Genomic DNA, 22,039 nt, shown 5'->3' on the forward strand with positions numbered 1-22,039 from the left:
TGTGTGTGTGTGAGTGTAAATCAACCCATGTAACAGAAGTTGCCTTCGGAAGTTGTGGGAGCTTCATCCCTGGAGGCTTTCAAGAAGAGACTGGACTGCCCTCTGTCAGAAACAGGGTAGGGCCATGATGGTGAACCTATGGCACGCGTGCCACAGATGGCACGCAAAGCCATTAGTGCTGGCACGCAAGCCCACAACTGATTTTCAGCCAGTTTGAGGCATTTTCACCCTCCTGGAGGCTTGAGGGAAGCCTCTGCAGCCTCGGGAGGCCAAAAATGGGCCTTCCGGAAATACCAGAAGTGCCGAAACGGGCCCATTTTCAGCCTCCCGAGGCTGCAGAGGCTTCTCTCGAGCCTCCAGGAGGACAAAAATGACCTTAAATGGGCCCAAAATCAGCCGGGGGGCACGTGCATGCGCAGTGCAGGTAAGGGGGTGAGGCGGGGGTGTTGCATGTGCATGTGCAGGGGGGCGGTGTGCATTGCATTGTGGGGGCCAGCACACACGTGTGCACTCTTGTGAGCGCATGTACTTTCGGCACACCAGAACAAAAAGGTTCACCATCACTGGTGTAGGGTCTCCTGCTTGGGCTGGGGGTTGGACTAGATGACCTACAAGGTCCCTTCCAACTCTGTTAATCTGTTATTCTTGATGTGGTTTAGTCTCTGGGCTCTTAATCATCTTAATTGCTCTTCCCTGCATTTGTTTTCCAGAGTCTCAACTTCACAAACTACGGGTTTGTTTTTTTTTTCATCTCATAGAAGTCAAGAAAAAATGCTAGGTTTTTTTTTTTTTTACAGGAAAGATTATTTGCTGTTCTGAAGGGAGTTTGTTTACAACACAAAAATATTAAAGGTCATTCTGACACAGGCCTGCTCTCTGCATTTCCTATCAGAAACCATACTCCACTGTCATATACACACATCCTCCGTCTATTCTCTGGTGCGTTGTTGTGTTCAGAAAATACAAAACGTCTCTGTATCAAGAGTGGAGAGAGCAGTACAGTGGGTCTCCTCGAAAGTATTTCCTTCCCATTTTATGTCCACCACAATCTTCCTTCTTATGATTTGTAAAGCGTAAGGAAGTCCCTATGTACAGGTAGTCTGCAACAGTTCGTTCAAAGTCACAACAACATAGAAAAAAGTGACTTATGACCATTTGTTCTGACCCAACTCCCAAACATGACAAACCCTCTGAAGTTAACTCAAATATTCCTTCATTAGGAATGCCGGCAGTCCCAGAAAAAAGTTTCTCTCTCAACACAGGGTTAGGGTTGTCCATCCAATAGGGAGAGGATTAGTTGTCTGCCCCATCTATTCATCTCCGCCCCAGAGCTAGGGTGAGGCTTTGCTAGCAGCGGTGGCTCTTCCGTCCCAAGGACCGGCCCATAGATTTCCACTGCTCTCCTCTCCTCTGCCTTCTGCATGCCAGGCACTGGAGCCAGCTGTTCTTCCTCTTACTCATCAGCCACCTCCTGAGCTGTCTCTTCTGTCCCAAGGACCAGCCCATAGATTTCCACTGCTCTCCTCTCCTCTGCCTTCTGCGTGCCAGGCACTGGAGCCAGCTGTTCTTCCTCTTACTCATCAGCCACCTTCTGAGCTGTCTCTTCCGTCCCAAGGACCAGCCCATAGATTTCCACTGCTCTGCTCTCCTCTGCTTTCTGTGTGTCAGGCACTGGAGCCAGCTGTTCTTCCTCTTACTCACCAGCCACCTCCAGACCTGATTCTTCTGTCCCAAGGACCGGCCCATAGATTTCCACTGCTCTGCTCTCCTCTGCCTTCTGCGTGTCAGGCACTGGAGCCAGCTGTTTTTCCTCTTCCTCATTAGCCACCTCCAGACCTGGTTCTTCTGTCCCAAGGATCGGCCCATAGATTTTCACTGCTCTCCTCTCCTCTGCCTTCTGAGCATCTGTGCACCAGGCACTGGACCCAGCTGTTGCTCCTCTTCCTCATCAGCCACCTCCAGACCTGGGGGCTGTTGACTCTCCATCTGAGGGCTGATGGATGGTCCAGACTCTGCCTCTCTCTCTCTCTCTGTCTCTCTCTGCCAGCTCCATTCCCTCTTCCCCCTCGGGCTCCCAGATTGACTTGATGCTGACCCTGACTCCCTTGCCTCCTCCTCGTCCTCGATCCAGCTGCTGGAGGGGCCAGGAGCTGACAGGCCACAACACCGTCATCATGCTTACGTTGCAGGATTACCATGGCCACGGGATCAAAATTCAGATGCTTGGTAATGGGTTCATACTTATGACGGTCGCAGTCTCTTGGGGTCTTGTGATCCCCCTTTGCATCCTTCTGACAAGCAAAGTCAAGAACAATCGTGTTGCTAATTCCACAACTGCGGTGATTCACTTAACCACAGTGGTCTGAAAGGTAATTAAAATGGGGCAAAAACTCCCTTAGCCACTGTCTCACTTAGCAACAGAAATTTGAACTTTAATTGTGATAAAACTACCCATATTCTGATTGGGTTACCAGGATACAAGGCTGTCATGCCCCCCCCCCCCTTGGAGTCTGAATCTGAGGAGGAGAAGGAGTGTGACAGGGAGAAGGACTGTGGCTCTGTTGGCTGCAGAGGAAACTGGAGAAAGGCAAAGTCCAGCTGGGCAGAGTAGGGAAGAGGGAGAACAAGGGAGAGGGAGTTCAGAGGAAGACCCGGGCCCACACCCTCCTCATCCTAGGTCACTCAGGGAGGAATGGAGAAGAGAGCAACCTGGGTTGCGTGGCTTACGGGGGAGGAAAGGGCCCTGATTCCCTTCATTAGGCATACCTGGGAATTAGTGTTTAAAGGAGAGGCAGTTGGGAGGGATGTTTGTCAGGAAGAAATGTTGAGTTTATCTTGTGTGGGCTGCTGTTATGAGTTCTTGGCATCCTCCCAACTAGTTTGATGTTACTTCACTTCTGGAGCTCCTTATCTTGCCCTACCGGATTTATTACCTTATTTTGCCTTGTTGGAATAATAATTTAAAGTTTTCTGTTTACAACATTTGGATTGAAGTATCTGCAGCCAAAGGCTGTTGCAGGTTCATGGGAGAGTTTTTTTCTCCAGACCAGAAGGTAACCGGGACATTGCGGGCAAAGTTGGAGCTAATAAAGGGACCCATACTTACTCTGGCTGAGTTGCCTTTGTGCCACGCCCCGGGTCATCACAAAGTTACTCCAAGCTGAAACCTCATGAATGTCCAGCCTATGACTTTTGATGGTATTTTAAATACTGTGATTAATTGACTGGTTTTTTTTTTCCTTAAAGCTCCCAAAGGAATCTTGTATTTTTATGCTCAGGTATTCAATGCTTAGTTCTCCACAGGCAGAAAGAAAATGACCCAGATGGTTTTTCTTATCAGGTATCTCCATAAGGATGGAGAAACATGGCGGTTGTTTTCTCTCTTTCGTGATCCTATCCCCGATGGCATCAGAGAGAAGGTTGATCCATTTTTATTCTCTGCGTCTAGACTTGGAGGGTTTTATCGTTCCATCCTTCATACGCAACCCCTTGTCTGGTTCCTTTCCTTGCCCTTTCCATAATTGAGGGATGCATAGTATTTTGGTCAGAGACGGTTTGTGAGGAGAGGGGGCTTCTCTGTGACTCAACCAAGCTGTAGGGCAACCTCGTGAGGTCAAGATAAGGTTGTGTGAAGGCCGAGCTCATCCTTCGCTCGTCTTGAAATCTCATTTAATTCCTGAGCCTTATCTAATTTTTTTCCCTTTGAAATGCCTACATTCCCCCCTGTGTCTCTGTAAAAGCAACGTTTGGAAGGGTCCTTTCCTTTCCTTTCTATCTTTCCTTCCCTTCCCACTCCTCCCTCCCCTTGCTCCTTCTTTCCCTTCCTCTCCCCTCCTTTTCCTTCCCTTCCCTCCTCTCTCCTTCTTTCCCTTTCTTTCCTTCCCTCCCCCTTACTTCTCCTCACCTCCGCTTTCCTTTTTCCTTCTTTCCCTTCCTTTTCCCTCCCTCCCTCACTTCCCTTCTTCCTCCTTCCCCCACTTCCCTCTCCTCTCTTTCTTTCCCTTCCTCTCCCCTTCCTTCCTTCCCTTCCCTCTCCTTTCCCTTCTTCCTTCTTTCCCTTCCCCTCCCTTCTTCTTCCGCTCCCTTCTCTCCCTCTCCTTCTCCCCCTTCCTCCTTCTTCCCCTTCCTCTCCCCTCCCTCTCTTTCTTTCCCTTCCTCTCCCCTTCCTTCCCTCCCCTCTCCTTTCCATTCTTCCTTCTTTTCCTTCCTTTCCCCTCCCTTCCCTTCCCTCCTCTCTCCTTCTTTCCCTTTCTTCCCTTCCCTCTCCCTTACTTCTCCTCACCTCCGCTCTCCTTTCTCCTTCTTTCCCTTCCTTTCCCCTCCCTCCTCCCCTTCCCTCCTCCCTTCCCCTTCCTTCCCTCCTCTCTCTTTCTTCATCTCCCCTCCCTTCCTCCCTCCCCTCCCATCTCTTCCTTCCCCTTCCCTCCTTCTTTCCCTTCCCTTCCTTCCCCTTCCCTCTCTTCCTTCTCCTCCTTTCTCTCTCTCCTTCTTCCCCTTCCTCTCCCCTCCCTCCCTCCCCTTTTCTTCCTCCTTCCCCTTCCCTCCCTCCGTCTCCTCCCTTCTCTCTCTCCTTCTTACCCTTCCTCTCCCCTCCCTCCCTTCCCTTCTTTCTTCCTTCTTCCCTCCCCTCCCCTCCCCTTCCTCTCCTCCTTCCCTTTCCTTCCCTCCTTTCATTTCCCTTCCTTCCCTCCTTCTTCTCCTCCCTTCTCTCCCCTCTCCTTCTTCCCTTCCTCTTTCTTTCCCTTCCTCTCCCATTCCTTCCTTCCCTCCCCTCCCCTTCCTCTTTCCTCCCCTCCCCTTCAGCAATTGGGAGATTCCCTTTCCTTGGACCTGTTCAAGGTCAAGAGTAGAGGGCTATTGTTGTGTAAAGTTCCGACTTAAGTGGACAGCCTCTTCCAACTCTGCCATCTTCTGAAACCATCACAGGGGATTCTCCAAGAGAATGGCCCCGTTTGGTAGCTTTTAATGGATTTTTTTTTAATATATGTATAAAAACTCACAAGAGGAGGCAATGAATAATTCCGTGTCAGGGCTACATTAGTACTTTCATAACTCTGGCTGTGGGGTCCTTTTAGATATTGGATTTTCCCTCTACAGGAACAGAACAATTCCTCCAAACACAAGCCCCGTTCGGCTTTTTATAATGGTAGAAAGGGGAAAAAAGTTCTTGTTCTTTGTGCTGGTTTCTTTTCCAAAGCAAATACTAAGCATGATTCTATTATGCAGATTTATTTGATCTTTCTTGCATTATATTACAACAATACTGCCGGTCTCAGAAATACATCCCACTCTCTTTTTGCACGTATTTGCAGAAAAGCTTTGGGCCCAACACACATACACACACACACACACACACACACAAAACACCCTTCTCCCATTTTCTACCTTATAATTTTACCCTTGCAAGCGTAATACCTATAACTCCAATAACCATCGTTAATCTTCGGAGGCCTGCTGATCAGAACAAATATTACCGGCATTTATCTTCATAGGATTTGCAGTTTTTAAAATCCCGCTGAATAACTGCTTTTAGGAAAAAGGCATGGAAAATGCTGAAACAGAAACAAGAGAGCCGAGCGGAAATTTAACACATGCTCTCTCACCCGCCAGTTAGCCAAATAATGCTGAGGGGGGGGGATTAGAACGGACAAATGATATGCTGTGTAATCCTTCGTAATGCTAACTCATAAGGAAAAGATTAAAGGGTTTAAGGAAACCTCGAGGTGCTAAATTGCTTTATTGGGTCTGCCGCAGGTCACTTCTTGTAGGGTGCGGTGAGGTTGCAATCATCTTCATTTAACGATCTCATAATCCCCTTCAGGATGGAGTCTGGGCAACTGAATGGAACTAACAAAGCATTTGAGTGGCCGGATGCCATTCCTGTTGCCAGTGCGAAGTTTTGTTCAGCAGATATATTCTCAGAGAGTAACTAAAATGTGGTCAACAAAAACTGTAACTATAAGTCCAATCAAGGCAAAATGAGGTAATTAGTTTGGCAGAGCAGGAGCAGGAATTCCAGACCTGAAGGCATGGCAAAACTCACCCATTGGGAAAGTGCAAGAAACACAGATAAGCAATGACAACACAGGATAAAGTCATATTTGCTCCCAGAAGCTGCCGCACGCAGCCTGCATCTCTTTTAAACTCTCCTCCCAGCTGTGACTAATGAAGGTAATCAGGGCCCTTTCCTCCCCCATAAGCTACACAACCCATGTTGCTCTCTTCTCCGTTCCTCCCTGCGTGCCAAAGGATGAAGAGGGGCTGGGCCTGGGTCTTCCTCTGAACTCCCTCTTCCTTGTTCTCCCTCCCCCCTGCTCTGCCCAGCTGGACTTTGCTCTTCCCCAGCCTTCTCCACAGCCAACGGAGCCACACTCCCACTCCCTGTCAGCTGTTCATCTTCTTCCTTGGATTCAGACTCCAGCAGGGGCATGACATAACCTGGTTGTTAAGTGAATTCTGGCTTCCCCATTGACTTTGCTCGTCAGAAGGTCGCAAAAGGGGATCACATGACCCCCCCAGGGGACACTGTGACTGTCATAAATGTGAATCAGTTTTCAAGCATCTAAATGCAAATCACGTGACCCCGGGGATGCGGCAATGGTCGTAAGTATGAAACACAGTCATAAGTCACTTTTTTTGGTTACTTTGAGTTCTGCCGTAAATCGAGGACTCCAGGTATTCTGCTCTATGTTGGCTAGAAATTCCAAAGGGAAAAAAAATATGGTGATATTTCCCTTTTTGAATTATAATGATATATTATAATTATATCATTCCAAATAGACTTATTGGTTAGGTTCGCCTGTTGCATTCAGATTTAAATTCTTGTTTTCGTTTTGGAGACTCTATGAATCATGTCAAAGTGATTTAATAACCCTGTTTTCTGACTTGAGCATGTTATGCAACCCCCATCGTTAGTGATTCATTCTCTGTAACCCAGTTAGACAAAAGGTAACTTAGTTATGCTATGCAAATCCAACCTTTTCTTTCTTAAACTGGGGTTTAACAACCTTGGCTTATAATAAGATGTGATCACAACACTGGTCATTTCAAGAAGGATCGACTTTGGGGGCTGACCCCTTCTGCTTATTACAGAATAGATAAGGGCAGGATTTTACCATGAAAGCATTTTTTACTTTTTATTTTTCTTTGGAAGACGTTTCGCTTCTCATTCCAGAAGCTTCTTCCGCTCTGACTGGATGGTGAGGCATGGAAGGATTTATACTCCTTGCAGACAGCTGGTCATTTGCATCCTTTTAGAGCAGTGGTGCCTAACCTTTTTGGGCTCCTATGCCGAAAATTGCACGCATGCTTACATGCCAGCAACCAGAAGGAAATGCGTGCGCCCCCCCCCCCCACCCCTGTGCATGCACGCATGATTCCCTCCCACGCCACCCCCTTACCTGCATTGTGCATGCATGCATCTCCCAGCTGATTTTCGGGCCTTTTTTGGCCTTCCAGAGGCTCAAGGGAAGCCTCTGCAGCCTTTGGGGGCTGAAAAATGGGCCCGTTTCATCACTTCCGGTATTTCCAGAAATACAGGAAGTGATGAAACGGGCCTGTTTTTCAGCCTGCAAAGGCTGCAGAGGCTTCTCTTGAGCCTCTGGGAGTCCGAAAGAGGCCCAGAAATCAGCTGGGAGGTGCGCGCATGTGCAGTGAGTAAGTTTGCCTGGGGCTCGCGTCCCTGCACAAATGGCACAAAAGGAAGAAAGAAGGAGGGGAGGGAAGGGAGTGAAAGGGAGGGGAAGGGAAGGGAAGGAGGGGAGAGGAAGGGAAAGAAAGAGGAAGGAGGAAGGGGAGGGGAAATTGAAGTCCACAAGTCTTAAAGCTGCCAAGGTTGGAGAGCCCTGGACTAGATGACCTCTAAGGTCCCTTCCCTCATCCAGTTGTCCCAAACATACTCCAGGGGAAAAAAAACCTCACGACCGCCCAACTCCCTTCTTTCACACGTTTCCTCCACTCCCTCCCTCCTGCCTCCGACTTTTGGCGATTCCCAGCCAAGAAGCTTTGCCTCCAGGAAAAGGGCAGGACTGGTACGCGAGACCCGCCCAAACTGCTTCACCGGCCCTTACCGCGCATGCCCATTCCCGTTTCCATAGAGAGACGAAACTTTGGAAGTCTTTTCTTATGATTTCACTTTTATTACGATCCTAATCCATTATTCGCCCTCCCCCTCTCACCATTTCTCTGACAGGACCCCAAAGAATGGAACCACAGCCACAACCACGGCCACGGCCACCACAACGGGCATGGCCAAAAGGAATAAAAACACCATCGCAACCCAATTGTGAGACAGTGACTTCATTTTTTTCCCCCCAAACTCGCAGGGCCGAAAGCAGGAGGAGGAGACGACAAAAGCCTCGCCCCTTTGGCTCCTCCCTCGGCCCCGCCCCTTCAGCAGCCCCGACCAATCAACTTCCGCGGCGCCTCGATTTTTTTTTTTTTCTACCTCCTGCTCCTCCCCTCCGGGCGTGAGAGGGCGGCGCCCTCGGAGGTGAGCGGAGGGGGTGTTTCGGTGCGCTCCGCGTCGCTCGCCCGTCCCCTTCAGTCCGAGAGCGTGGCCGGAGTATGAAAGGCGGCTCCAGAGCGCTGCAAGCCAGCCGCGGAGGAAGGCAGCCCGGTCGGCCGGCCGCCGCGGCCCGATGTCCCGCAAGGCCAATGTGGAATACACGCTGCGGAGCCTGAGCAACCTGATGGGGGAGAAGCGGCGCCGGCAGCCGCCGCCACCTCCTCCGCAGCCGCCCGCCGACTTGGGCGAGCGGACCCTGATCGCGGCGGTCGAGTCTTGCTCCAGCCTGAACAGCCAGGCTTCTTCGTCGGGCGGCGGCGACTGCGCGGAGCTGGAGCGGGCGGCCCGGCGGCAGTTCCAGCAGGACGAGCCGGCCGCCTTCGTCTACGTGGTGGCGGCTTTCTCGGCGCTGGGCGGCTTCCTCTTCGGCTACGACACCGGCGTGGTGTCCGGGGCTCTGCTGCTGCTCAAGAAGGAGCTGCGCCTCGACGCCACCTGGCAGGAGCTGCTGGTCTCCGGCACGGTGGGCGCCGCCGCCCTCGCCGCTTTGCTGGGCGGCGCCCTGAACGGCTGGTGGGGCCGCCGCGCCTGCATCCTCCTGGCCAGCCTGGTCTTCGCCGCCGGCGCCGTCCTGCTGGCCGCCGCGCCCGATAAGGAGACGCTGCTCGGAGGGCGCTTGGTGGTCGGGCTGGGCATAGGTAGGTCCCGCGGGGGGCGTTTAATAATGGATAACAAGCCGGTTAATAATAGTAAACAACCGGTTAATAATGGATAGCAATGAACCGGTTAATAGTGGTTAACAATGGTTAACAGTCAACAGGTCAATAATGGTTAATGGATAGCAATGAACCGGTTAATAGTGGTTAACAATGAACCAGTTAATAGTGGTTAATAATAGTTAGCAGTCAACAGGTCAATGATTAGTAATGGACAGCAATGAACCGGTTAATAATGGTTAATAGTCAACAGGTTAATAATGGTTAACAATTGATAGCAATGAACAGGTTAATGGTTAGCAATGAACCTGTTAATAATGGTTAACTAACTGATTAACAGTTGCTAACAATGAACCAATTAACAATTGCAAGCAATTAACAATTCCTCACAATCAACCAGTGGAACAACTTGCCTTCAGAAATTGTGGGGGCTCCATCATTGGAGGTTTTTAAGAAGAGGCTGGACAGTCACTTGTCTGGAATGGTATAGACTAGAGTCTCCTGCTTTAGCAGGGGGGGTTGGACTAGAAGCCCTCCAAGGTCCCTTCCAGCTGGATTCAGATTCTAGAGCTGAAATGAGGGGTGCTTGGTGGTTCTCTTGCAGATATTGCATTGCCTGGCTAGGGAACATCATCAGGGCTAGGAGGGAGTGGGGTTTGTAAGGAGGACGCCAACCAAGAAGTCTTTTTAGTGCTCTCTGAGCTTGGTTGCTTTTTTGCAAACATTGCATTACCCAACAAGGTAACATCATCAGTGCTAGGAGGGAATGGGGTTTGTGGATGGAAGAGAAGGAGAAGTGGAGGAGGAGAAGGACTGTGGGGTCCTTGATGCTCTCTGAGCTCGGTTTTCTTGTAGACATTTCATTTCCAAACCAAGTAACGTCATCAGTGCTTGAAGAGAGTGGGATTGTATAATAGATAAACCGAGAGCAAACCTTTCTTCCTTCTACCACTGGTGATATTGTCTATTTTCTTTCTCTCTCTCAGAACAGAGCTGGAGACGGTAAAGAATGATCGATCGGTAGGAAAACGGGGTGGGAAATTTTCCTGCAGACTTTTTGAGGGGATTTTCCCAGGGTTTTTGGTCTGCAGGATTTAAAATTATGAGTTTGGTGGTCCCTGAAGTCCAAAAGGTTGGTTTCCCCTGGATTAGAGCTTTTCAAAGCCCCCCCAGATATAAATTCGACCTTCTGTCAGCCACCTACTGAATCCCCTTTTAGCCGCAAACTTTTATTGACTTATGGGATAAACCCATCAACCCATACGGGGTTAATATGGGGACCCCTGTTTTAAAGCAAGACCCCCTCCCCAAAAGGTGTGCAGTGACGGGCCTTTTTCAGCTTTATACACACACACACACACACACACACACACACACACACACACACATGGGGTCTATTTTCTTAGCCCCCTTGGAGACATAGACAAAAAGTTTCCTAGGGCTGGGAAGAGACCTTGGAGGTCATCTAGTCCAGCCCGCTGTCCCAGGCGGCTGCTTTGATTGCACCCCAGGCAAATAACTTGTCTGATCTTTTCTTGAAGACCTCCAGCGACTGCTGCCAATGCGTCTTGCCTACTTGCAGTTTTTTTGTGGCTTCGGAAACCCAAATCAACTTTTCTTGAGATGGATCGGTGATAGAAGGGAGGCAGTCAAGCTCCCCGGTCAGTTGGTTGAATATGTGGAATTAAAACGGGAGTTCGGTGGTGTTTGTAAAGAACCATTCAGCTTGCCTGGCCTTTTATTTTCCCGTTCTTCTAAAAAAAAAAAAAAAGGGAGCCTGGTTTTCTTTCTTTTTGGGGAGGGGCTGTCTCTTGAATTTTCATCTGCCACAAGGGCCATTTTAAAGGAACGGAAATGTCATCTGAAATATATCGCTTGGATCTTGATAGCATTGCTTTCCATTTGTTTGGAAGATTGTCTTACTCATTTTTGGGTTATCCACGGAGTTTCATTTAGTATTTAAACTGCTTGTGCTCTGTATAACATATTGCACCGGGACAAATTCCTTGTGCGTCCAATTACACTTGGCCAATAAAGAATTCTATTCTATTCTATTCTATTCTATTCTATCCTATCCTATCCTATCCTATCCTATCCTATCCTATCCTATCCTATCCTATCCTTTATTATCTATTATTCTATTCTATTCTTTATTATCTATTATCTATTCTCTATTCTATTCTATTTTATTTTATTCTATTCTATTCTATATAGTGCTTTGAATAATCTGCTGTAGATCTTTGAATTTCTCATGAAATAATCCAGAGCACCACTTAAAATCCAGGTGCTTCCTTTGATACCTTGGGGAAAAATTTAACCTCCTCTAAACAATTGGTTAACTCTGTGATCTGCCTTCACAGTCATTGTTGTAGGTAAAGAAGGTGTTTATCATTTGTTTAAACTTTAACCGCAAATAAACATCCTTTCCATTTATTGCAATATATCACAGCATATCCAGAAATAAGTACTGCCGAAGCATTGCGATTTCATACCGTCAGAATTTAAATGATACCTGAAAATGGATCTTTCATATCTTATGTAAAATATTCCTTAAATGCTGTTTCTGTTCAGTTCATATTTATTCCCAAAATACTTTTAAGACGTTGGTTTCATAGGGTTAATTTATCAATAGGGTATAGATGTGCCATTTTTTTGGACTTTTATTTGATCTTTGGGTGTTTTTAATCACGTGCCACATTTCAAGCAGTAAAAACAAAAATACAAAAATACACAAGCTCAGGAGAATATTCAAATTTGCTTAATTCTGTGATTCTAATTTAATTCAATCTGGCCAATGGGATTATTGCCTATATTCATTACATTATATTTTAAAAATGACCTAAATCCTGGGAGTTTAGCCTAAGGTTTGAGAACTGCACATAGTGGTAATATTTAAGTTTTACCATTTTGCTGTTTACTGTATATATACTAAGGTGGTAATAAGCACTGTTACATTCAGCGAGAAACTAAATGATGCTATTAGAGGCGATAACTGTTCTGCTTTTCAAGCAATTTAAAAGAGCTTATATTGTTTTTTCTCTCTCTTCTATCCTCATAACAATTCAGTAAAATAGATTGGACTGAAACAAAAAAATAGCAATCGGGTGAATCTAGAATGTATTATTTTTTTAAGGAAAAACATTGGAACAGCTCATGTGCTGTCGCTGGGGCGGGGGTGATTTTAGTGTATTAATTTATTATATGACTCTTCTTTTATTAGTTTTATTGTTTTTATATGGGGTTTTATATTCTGTAAACCTCCTCGAGTCTCCCTGGGTGAATAGGCAGCAATATAAATTCCCTAAATCAAGAGTTTGCAACCTGAGGCTCTGGAGCCACATGCGGCTCTTTTGGCCCTCTGTTGCGGTTCCCTGTCGGCTGATCCCACCACTGGCTGGCCCCTCCTGTCCCCGTCCCTCCTTGCCTGGCCTGAGAAGGTAAAGGTGATGGCGTGGGATGGAGACTCCGCTCCATATTCCAGAGCAAGAGGTGACTGGATGGGCGTGAGTGACGTTGAGTTGTCCACACCCACCCAGTCACACTGGTTGTTAAATTATTGGCTCCCGGGGTTTTCTGTGGGAAATGGACCCGAATGGCTCTTTGAGTGTTTAAGGTTGCTGACCCCTGCCCTAAATAAATAAATTCATTTAGTGACCGTTCAAAGTTAGAACGGCACTGAAAAAAAAGCAAGTTATGCCCGTTTTTCACTCTTACGACTGTTGTGGCATCCCCACAGTCACCTGATCCAAATTCAGAGGCTTGGCAACTGGCATGTACTTACGACGGTTGCATTGTCCCGAGGTTACGTGGTCCCCTTTTATGACCTTCTGACAAGCTAAGTCAAGGGGGAAACCAGATTCACTTAACAACTGTGTTACTAACTTAAGAAGTGAGGAGACCTGCTGAACAACTCCAGCAAGGAAGGCTGTAGAAAAGGACAAAACTCACGTAGCGACAGAAATTCTGGGCTCAATTGTTGTAAGTCAAGATCTCTCTGTATTGTCTCATAGTCACATTAATGTTAAGCACTTTGTTAAATAACAAGACGCTAAGTTAATATCAAATTGCATATGAAGACAGAAGGTACGTCTTTATTAAACAACTAGCTCGACACCCGTGCTTTGCTACGAAACTATATGATCAGGCTTAGTTTTGGGGAAAAAAAATAAAGTGGGGGAAAATTGTGCTTCTGCCTCAGTATTTATCTGACTAGTGTCCTGTCAGTGTGTGAGAGTTGAAGGCTGTTTGGAAGCTGAAACGGTATTTGCTGTGTGAACAAGAAGGAGACAGCAAGGAGCCTGGCCGTGGCTTAGCTTAACAGTTCTGTACTAAAGCTGCTTGGTGCTCTGAAATTGAAACTCCTCTGCTTGTGTTTTGCATTTGGAAGAGATTTCTTTTCAAATGGGGAGGGGGAGTACAACTCCTTAGCATCGGAGTGTGATAATAATAATATAGGAAATACTAATGCTGTGGTGGTCATTTGGAAAAATCCTTTCTTAGTGAGCACCTAGAAGCAAAAGGGGACCATGTAACTTCGGGACACTGCAACTGTCATAAGTACATGCCAGTTTCCAAGTGTCTGAATGTTGGATCACGTGACCATGGGAATGTTGCAACAGTCGTAAGTTTGAAAAACGGTCATAAGTCCTTTTTTCAGTGTCATGGTAGCTTCTAATGGTCACTAAACCAAAGGTAAGTCTAGGACTATCTATAGTACAACTCTAATATAGGTGGCTGTTTTATAGGAAGTAAGATACTTTCAGGTAAATATATGTGAATATTAGCAGCTCGCTGAATTTGGTTGCAGTGGCCTAGAGGTGGCGCTTTCATCTCACAATGAGGAGGCTTTGAGTTTGCTCCTAGATAGCAGCAGATATTTCTCTGGGCACACTGAGAATATATCTGCCAAACAAAACTCCGCATTGGTGACAGGAGGGGCATCTGGCCAGTAAACACTCTGCTAGCTCCATTCAGCTACCCAGACTCCACCCCCCCAAGAGATTATGGGGTTCTTAAAAGAAGATGATGCTGACTGGATTTGGAGATGGAGGAATAATTTTTTTATGTTCTGCATATTTATTAGTTGTCAAGAACGATCAAGCTACGCTTACAAGTACCTGAAATCTGTGGAATAAATTAGTCATGATGAAAATTAAGCACCACTATTCATTTATTTTTATTGAAGGGCTTAGCAATTAGCAAGCTTAATCTTACATCTGCAGCGTACAGGTAGTCCTCGACTTACGACCACAATTGATACCAAAAAAATTTGTTAAGTGAGAAATTTGTTAAGTGAGTCTTTCCCCCAATATTCTTGCCACATTTGTTAAGTGGATCATTGTAGTTATTAAATTAGTCACACAGCTGTTAAATGAATTCAGCTTCCCCATTGACTTTGATTGTTGGAAAATCGCAAAACGTGACCCTGGGACATTGCAACAGTCGTAAATGTGAATCGGTTGCCAAGGGTCTGGATTTTGATCTTCTGACCATGGGGTTTGTTATAACAGTTGTAGGTGTGAAAAACAGTCATACGTCAAGTTTTTTTTCAGTGCTTTTGTGATGTTGAACCGTCATTAAATGAACCAATGTAATTTGAGGACTAACCTGTAGTGAAAAATTCAAAATTCCGTGTGCCGTTGTTCACTGGTGTGCCTTTTCTAACAGTCCTAAAAGAAATCCGGGGGAGATGGACATGGAGAAAATAACATTTATTAACGATGGTTTAACATGGACTTGACAGGATAATGGGGAAATTTGGAGAAATTCAAATGCGGATAAAAATGGATTACGGAGACAGAATGAACAGAAGGAGGAAATAAATTGTCATGCCCCTGTCGGAATCTGATTCAGAGAGGGAAGCTGAGCAGCTGAGAGGGAGTGGGAATGTGGCTCCATTGGCTGTGGAAGAAACGGGGGAAGGGCAAAGGCTGGCTGGGCAGAGCAGGGGAGAGGGAGAGCAAGTGAGAGGGAATAGGGAGGAAGACCCTGGGCCACCCCTTCATCCTGGGGCACACAGGGAGGAATGAAAAAGGGAGCAATGAGAGTTGCGTGGCTTACGGGGGAGGAAAGGGCCCTGATTCCCTTCATTAGCCACAGCTGGGAACACAGTGTTTAAAAGAGGAAGCTACGCACAGCAAAGTTGTTGGGAGCAAATCGTGAATTATCTGGTTTCCTCGAGGTTTATCTGTGTTCCTGGCGTCTTCCCAACTGTGTGTGTTTTGCTGGCCTTTCAAGACTGCAATTCCTTCTCCTGCCCTGTCCAGTTAATTACTGCAACGTGGTTTGTGTGGATTTTTATTTACAGTTTGTATGTACTTTGTTTTTGGACTGAATTTCTTCCACTTTAAAGACTGTCCCTGGGAGAGTTTTTTCTCCAGCCAAAGGTAACCTGGACATCGGGGGCAAAATTGGAGATACTAAAGGGACACTTCTTGTTTATTTGACTGTGTTGCCTTTGTGCCACGCCCCGGGTCATCACAAATCTTCCTAATGACTTTGTTTTAAAGAGAGAGAGAGAGAGAAAAAAAACGAGAACCTCATGTTTTGGTTGGTTATTGATCCTTGGGGAAAACATGGTCACTCATCTGACATTACTTGTTAATTGCAATGTCAAAATACTTTAAAATGGAGAATCTGACGGGCAGCAGACAGGGAAAACAGCCAATGCAGAAGAGAGGGGATGATATCCAATGCAGGAAACCAAGAGGGAAGCAAAGTATTTAGAAAAACAAATCAATATATAATGCTGAATTAAAATGACACGGCTGTCTTGGAAATTAGCCGGTTTCCTGCAAGCTTACAAGGCAAGGAAGTTATGTAAGATGAGAAACGAGGATTTGGATTCAGCTGTGTTTTTGCCAAGTTTTTCACCTTTCTTGACCTAGTAGAAGACAATTTGCATCTTTGTACAAATGAGTCACAGGAACCTTAAAGCGAAAAAGAATAAATAAAAATACAGAGAATTCTGATTTTGGAGACGAAAGCTTTGCCACTCGGATTAAGCCAGGTAGCAAGAAATTAATTTGGAAGAAATCTCACATTAATCTTTGGGTAGAGCTAACAGCCATAAAACAAAGGCAAGTTTCAACTATACTTATGCAGAAAAAATATAATGGCTCTCCAACTATTTTTTAAGATGGTTTTGATTCTTAAGATGTATCCTGGCTGATTTATTAAAACTAATCAATTGAATAATCAAAGAATTATATTGTATTGTATGGAAGACAGGTGACTATTACTTGCAGAAAAGTCTCCACAATGGTACTTTATTGTCGTCTATGAAATAAGTGTTGTGGCCAGCGGCTGACTTGGACATTGAGGAGGTTGGGAAGGAACATGGGCCAGTCCTGGAGTCTGGAAAAGGCTCTGACGAGGGCTCTGCATCAGGGGCCAGGGCAGCTATCAGCTGCCTTCGGAGTCGGAGATCAGTGGGGCAGAACAACAGCTGGAGCCTGTTCCCAGTGCGCGCATGCACAGAACTGCCAGGAGAAGGGAACAATTAAGGAACAAGGGTCAATTCGGGAGAAAAGGCATAGGTGGACAGTGAATGGCCCCTCCCATAGGAAATAAAGAGGAATGAAGGGGGAATGGGGTTTGTAGGAGACAATTAGTTCATTTAATTAGGGTGAAGATCTGTTCGTGGCTCTTTGCCAAGTATTATCTGCTACAGAGTGGCGTTTGGAAGCTATCAGCCTGGCAACTCTCCAAGCCTGATAAGGTCTGTAGTTGTGAAATCTCTTGAAAGATTGTTGGCCGGGACTTTGCTGGAGAGGAATTCACTTTAACCTAAATAAAAAGGGGTTTTGTCGGGACGAGGAAGTCGGCTTCATGATCTTGGGAAGCCTAGGTCAGAACAATAAGAAACATTTTGGTATTAGCTCACTGTTTGCTAGAGCTCTGTGGTCCCAGGTTAACAGCTGGCTGGCACCATGTTTACATGGCACTGAGTTGGCATTTGTACATCCTGCTTTTTTAAAAATATACGTATGAACAACTTTAAGCCACGAGGAAATGGATATTTCAGCTTTATCTAAAATACCTGGCGACGGCTGTTATCTTTCCGTTGCCTCTTTCTCCATTTTAAATCACCAAATCTTCTTTAGAGCTCTGGAATTTCATAGTGGCTGCCCAGTCAAATATTAACCAGTCATTACCTTGATTACCCTTAAATCAGCCAAGGTTGACTTGTCCGTTGCAGTCTTCCTAACTCTCAAAACATCATGCTAAGCCTTGCTTTGTTTGATGAACCAACCCTGATAAAAACCGCTTTCATTGCCCGTTAAAAGTCAGTGAAAATAAATGGATTCATCCAAAGGCTTCTTGACTTATTTTCTTTCACAGGTTACAGTTTGATTTCACCTTGTTTATGCGACAATCCAGGAGCTGAAGAAGGCTGGGAGCTAACTAAATTGCAATAGCAATTTATAACTCGTTGAGTTACGATGGTTCGTTTAGTGACCATTCAAAGTTAACCACCGCACTGAAAAAAAAAGGACTTAGGACCACTTTTCACACTTACGACTGTCACAGCACCTCCTGTGGTCACATAATTTACATTTGGATGCTTGACAACTAACTCACTTTTATGACGATTGCAGTGTCCCCTTTTGCGACCTTCTGGCAGGCAAAATCGATGAGGAAGGCCAGATTCATTTTACGACTGTATTACTAATTTAAGAACTGCAAGCGATTCGCTTAACAAATGGGGTGAGAAAAGTCAATTAAAAGGGGGCAAAACTCAAACTTCACACTTAACAACCTACATTTTGGACCCAGTTGCCGTCGTAAGTTGAGGACTACCTGTATTAATAGGAAGCGTCTGCTATTCGAGTGGGAATTACCTAGGTCCGTGATGGTAAATCTATGGCATGCGTGCCACAGGTGGCACACAGAGCCATTTGTGCCAGCATACGAGCTGCAGGCAAACCTACCACACTGCGCATGTGTGCGCCTCACAGCTGATTTTCAGCTGGTTTGAGGCCTTTTTTGGCCTCCCAGAGACTCGAGGAAGGCTTCTGCAGGCTTTGCAGGCCGAAAACTATCCCCGTGTCATCCCTTCCCGTTTTTCTGAAAATACCAGAAGTGATGAAACAGGGCTAGTTTTCGGCCTGCAAAGCCTGCAGAAGACTTCCTCAAGCCTCTGGGAGGCTGAAAAAGGCCTCAAACTGGCTGAAAAGCAACTGTGAGGCGCAGTGCAGATAAGAGGGTGGCGGTGGTGAATGGGTGGGGATTGCGTGCAAATGCGTAGGGGGAGTGGGGGGGGGCGCATTGCCTTCTGGGTGCTGGTACGCGAGCGTGCAAGTACGCATACAATTTTTGGCACAAGAGCCCAAAAATGTTAGCCACACTGGCCTAGGCTCTCCAGTACCCAAAGGTAATTTAATTTTTATCATTCAGCAGAACTCCAAATATAAGCACAGAAATAATATGGAACATTAATATATATTTTTATTTTGGATTCTGAAAGACTGGTATTTCCTTATGGAATATATATATACATATACATGCACATACATATACATATATCTCCAGTGAAAAAAACCAACCATACTAATTAATCTTTTTAATAGTTCAATATTAGTCATATTTACTGTAGTCCATCAGAGGGCACTAGGGAGCTTAACTAACAGCTTAAGCATCATAAATAAATATACAGATTAACTGTACTTTTTAAAGTTCAAATTAAGATAACCCTAAAAAGCAGTAAGAAGAAAAATAACAAATTTTTCTATGTGTGCGAGATATGGCAGATCCGCAATCTAATAGTTCTTTGTTTTTCTACCTAATGTTTTCATTACAATTTAGCTTGAATTTTGCTTTATTAAAAGAGACATCTCTAGAAAAAAAAAATTAGGGCTCTGCCATATTTGTTAAATTAAATTTGTGAAACTGACATAATATGGAAAAAGCTGGTTGGGGATGCTGACTTTATTAAGGCTTCCCTTTGTAATGCTTAATTTTATTTAAAGGTAGTCTTTTTTTCCCCAAAAGGAAGATTAATATACTGCATAACAAAACAGGTATATAAATGTAACCTATCTATTGTCTAACAGAATAGCCCTCCAATTAAATTCAGTGAGCTTATTCGTCTATACAGTGGATTAAAGAAAAGGCAGGAAGAAAGAAACGAATATTTCACTCACAAATCAAATGTTATCAGGCCTTCCCAGACCAAAGACAACCACTTCAGATTGAAGGCATGCATAAATTGATGTCAGTTTTACACTCCAGTTTCTGAATGGACCAACATCCGGTGATAGAACCCTTTGGATTAGTTGTGTGCAAGCAAGGTTGGTTATGTGCAAATCTATATCTAAAAAAAAGCAAAAGACCACTCACGCATCATCACAAAATCTCTAGAACTGTAAAGCCTACAAACTTGAAATTTGGCATGCGTATTCCTCTTGGCTTCTAGGTGCTCACGAAGAAAAGATTTTTCGGACTGACCATCAGAGCATTAGTTATTGTTCTTGTTGTTGTTGTTAACACGCTCTGATGCTAAAGAGTTCTCCCCCTCCCCACCTGAAAGAAATCTCTTCCAAAGGCAAAACACAAGCAGAGGAGAGGAGTTTCAGTTTCAGTTTCACAGCCCCAAGCAGCTTTAGTACAGGACAGTTGAGCTAAGCCACACACAGGCTCCTTGCTGTCTCCTTGCTCACACAGCAAATACTATTTCAGTTTCCAAACAGCCCTCAACTCTCTTACACACTTGACAGGACACTAGCCAGATGAATATCGATGGATGCTGGTAGGCAGAGGCAGAATTCCCACCGTTATTTTCCTCCCCCAAAACTAAGCCTGACCACATGGGTATTGAGCTAATAGTCCATAATCTACCTATCTATTGTAGAATAATAATTGAATAATTGAATAATCTCCTGCCACCAGATTTTAGTTTATAAACCTGATCTCTGGCAGCCAGATCCAGAAAGAACCTTTAGCTCCTGCACAAATGAATTGTTCTTGCCCCAAAGTAGCCTAACTATTTTTTGAGTACCTTTTTATATCGTCCATTTCTGAATACACCTAAAGCATTACAAGTCAATTTGTAAGTGATGGAAAAAAATGTCTAGGTTGCCTTAATTATCTTCCCACAAATTATTAGCTCTCTGCAGGAATGATTAAAGTCTTAACCTTGCCGTTGCTTCTTAAACCCTGCTTTGGTAAGAAATGCATTCTGGCAAGACCAATCTGTGGTTGCTGGGTATTGTGGCCTGTAGGCCGCCAGCCCCTCCAGCAGCCAAATCAGAGGAGGAGGAGGTGTGGGAATCAGGGTCAGCATCAGGGCAAACTGGGAGCTCCGCGGGGGAAGAGGGAATGGAGCAGGCAGAGAGAGAGAGAGGGAGGGAGGGTGAGGGGGAGCCTGGGCCGTCTATCAGTCCTCAGATGGAGAGTCAACAGCCTCCAGGTCTTGAGGTGGCTGATGAGGAAGAGGAGGAACAGCTGGCTCCAGTGCCTGACATGTGGATGTGCAGAAGGCAGAGGAGAGGAGAGGAGAGCAGTGGAAATCTATGGGCCGGTCCTTGGGAAAAGCCACTGCCGCTAGTGAAGCCCCACCCCTAGCTCTGGAGATAAAAGGCAGGGCATGGAGATGAATAGATGTGGAAGACAACTATTCATTTCCCTGCCGGACAGACTTGTTAGCCTGCGGGGAGAGAGAAACTTTTTGCCGGGGAAATTCAATATTTTAGAGCAAGGGTGTCAAACTGGATTTCTTTGAGGGCTGGATCAGCATTGCAGTTGTCCTCAACAGGCCAGCTGTTGGGAGGGAGTGGGGGAGGGAGATACGTTAGGGTTATGCCCAGTGGTGGGATTCAAAAATTTTTACTACCAGTTTGGTGGGCGTGGCTTAGTGAGAGTGTAGGGGAAGGTTCCTGCAAAATCCCCATTCCCTCCCCACCCACTACCCTGCTTTCCAGTTCCGTTCTCCTGTGCAGGGCAACCAGAGAAGACCCAGCCGATCAGCTGAGACTCAGTGGGAGGCAGAGAATAGATGGGGTGGGGCCAGTCAGAGGTGGGATTTGCCAGTTCTCCGAACTAGTCAAAATTACCGCTACCGGTTCTCTAGTGTGTACCCCACTCCTGGTGCCTCATTTTTGGCCTCCATGGCCTGCAGCACTCTCTCGGCTGAAAATGGGCTGCGTGGAGGCCCCTATGAGGCCTGTTTTAACCGGCGGAGGCATTGCAGGCTGGTCTAATATTTCCAGGAGAGCCCCGCAAGCCAGATTTAAGCACTTGGCCAGATGTGGCCCGCAGGCCTTGAATTTGACACCCCTGTTTTAGAGCTTGAAGAGAATTGTACAAATTTTGATGCTGGAATACAGAATCTGAATGAAAATTGTAGCTGCTGGTCAAACCACGTTTGAAAATGCAATTAGTTATACGTGAAAATAATTTTAACAATAAAAGTTTTTTTTTTTTGCTTTGATTTGAAAAAAAAAAAGAGTCAGAAGAGGTTTGTTATAATTCATTCCTTTTCAAATCTAGATTCTTCTCAGCGTGCTAAATCTCCAAAAATGTATTTTAGGTGCAAAGATTCAGAGAGCAGGAGGAATATAGTTTTCTATCTTTATATATACCATTTTTTTAAAAAAAGGATGTTCTCGTATAATATGTACTTAGCTGTAGTTTTTCGATCTCTTTGCTTCTTGATGTTGTAGAATATAAATATATTCTGTAAAAGCAAATCCTCTTGGCAGCTGAATACAAAGTGACACGTGTCATTGACGGGCTAAATTATAAAGTTGCATTATCGGTCTTGGAAAAGGATTAGTTACCATGGCAACGAATACTATGTCTACTGTCCTCCTGAACG

General features: G+C 45.5%; 1 protein-coding gene across 1 annotated transcript in view; it reads left to right on the top strand.

The window, feature by feature from the left end:
* Positions 1 to 8,477: 8,477 nt before the first annotated feature.
* The window catches only part of SLC2A13 (solute carrier family 2 member 13), a 79,888-nt gene continuing 66,326 nt past the window's right edge, over positions 8,478 to 22,039 (top strand). Inside the window, exon 1 of the mRNA XM_026701210.2 lies at positions 8,478 to 9,204. Within this exon, the coding sequence (XP_026556995.1) occupies positions 8,640 to 9,204 (565 nt within the window). The 5' untranslated portion in view covers positions 8,478 to 8,639. The remainder of the gene's footprint in view (positions 9,205 to 22,039) is intronic.

The sequence above is a fragment of the Pseudonaja textilis genome, chromosome 5, assembly GCF_049901715.1.
Source record: "Pseudonaja textilis isolate UNSWEBS1 chromosome 5, rPseTex1.2, whole genome shotgun sequence".
Taxonomy (NCBI): domain Eukaryota; kingdom Metazoa; phylum Chordata; class Lepidosauria; order Squamata; family Elapidae; genus Pseudonaja; species Pseudonaja textilis.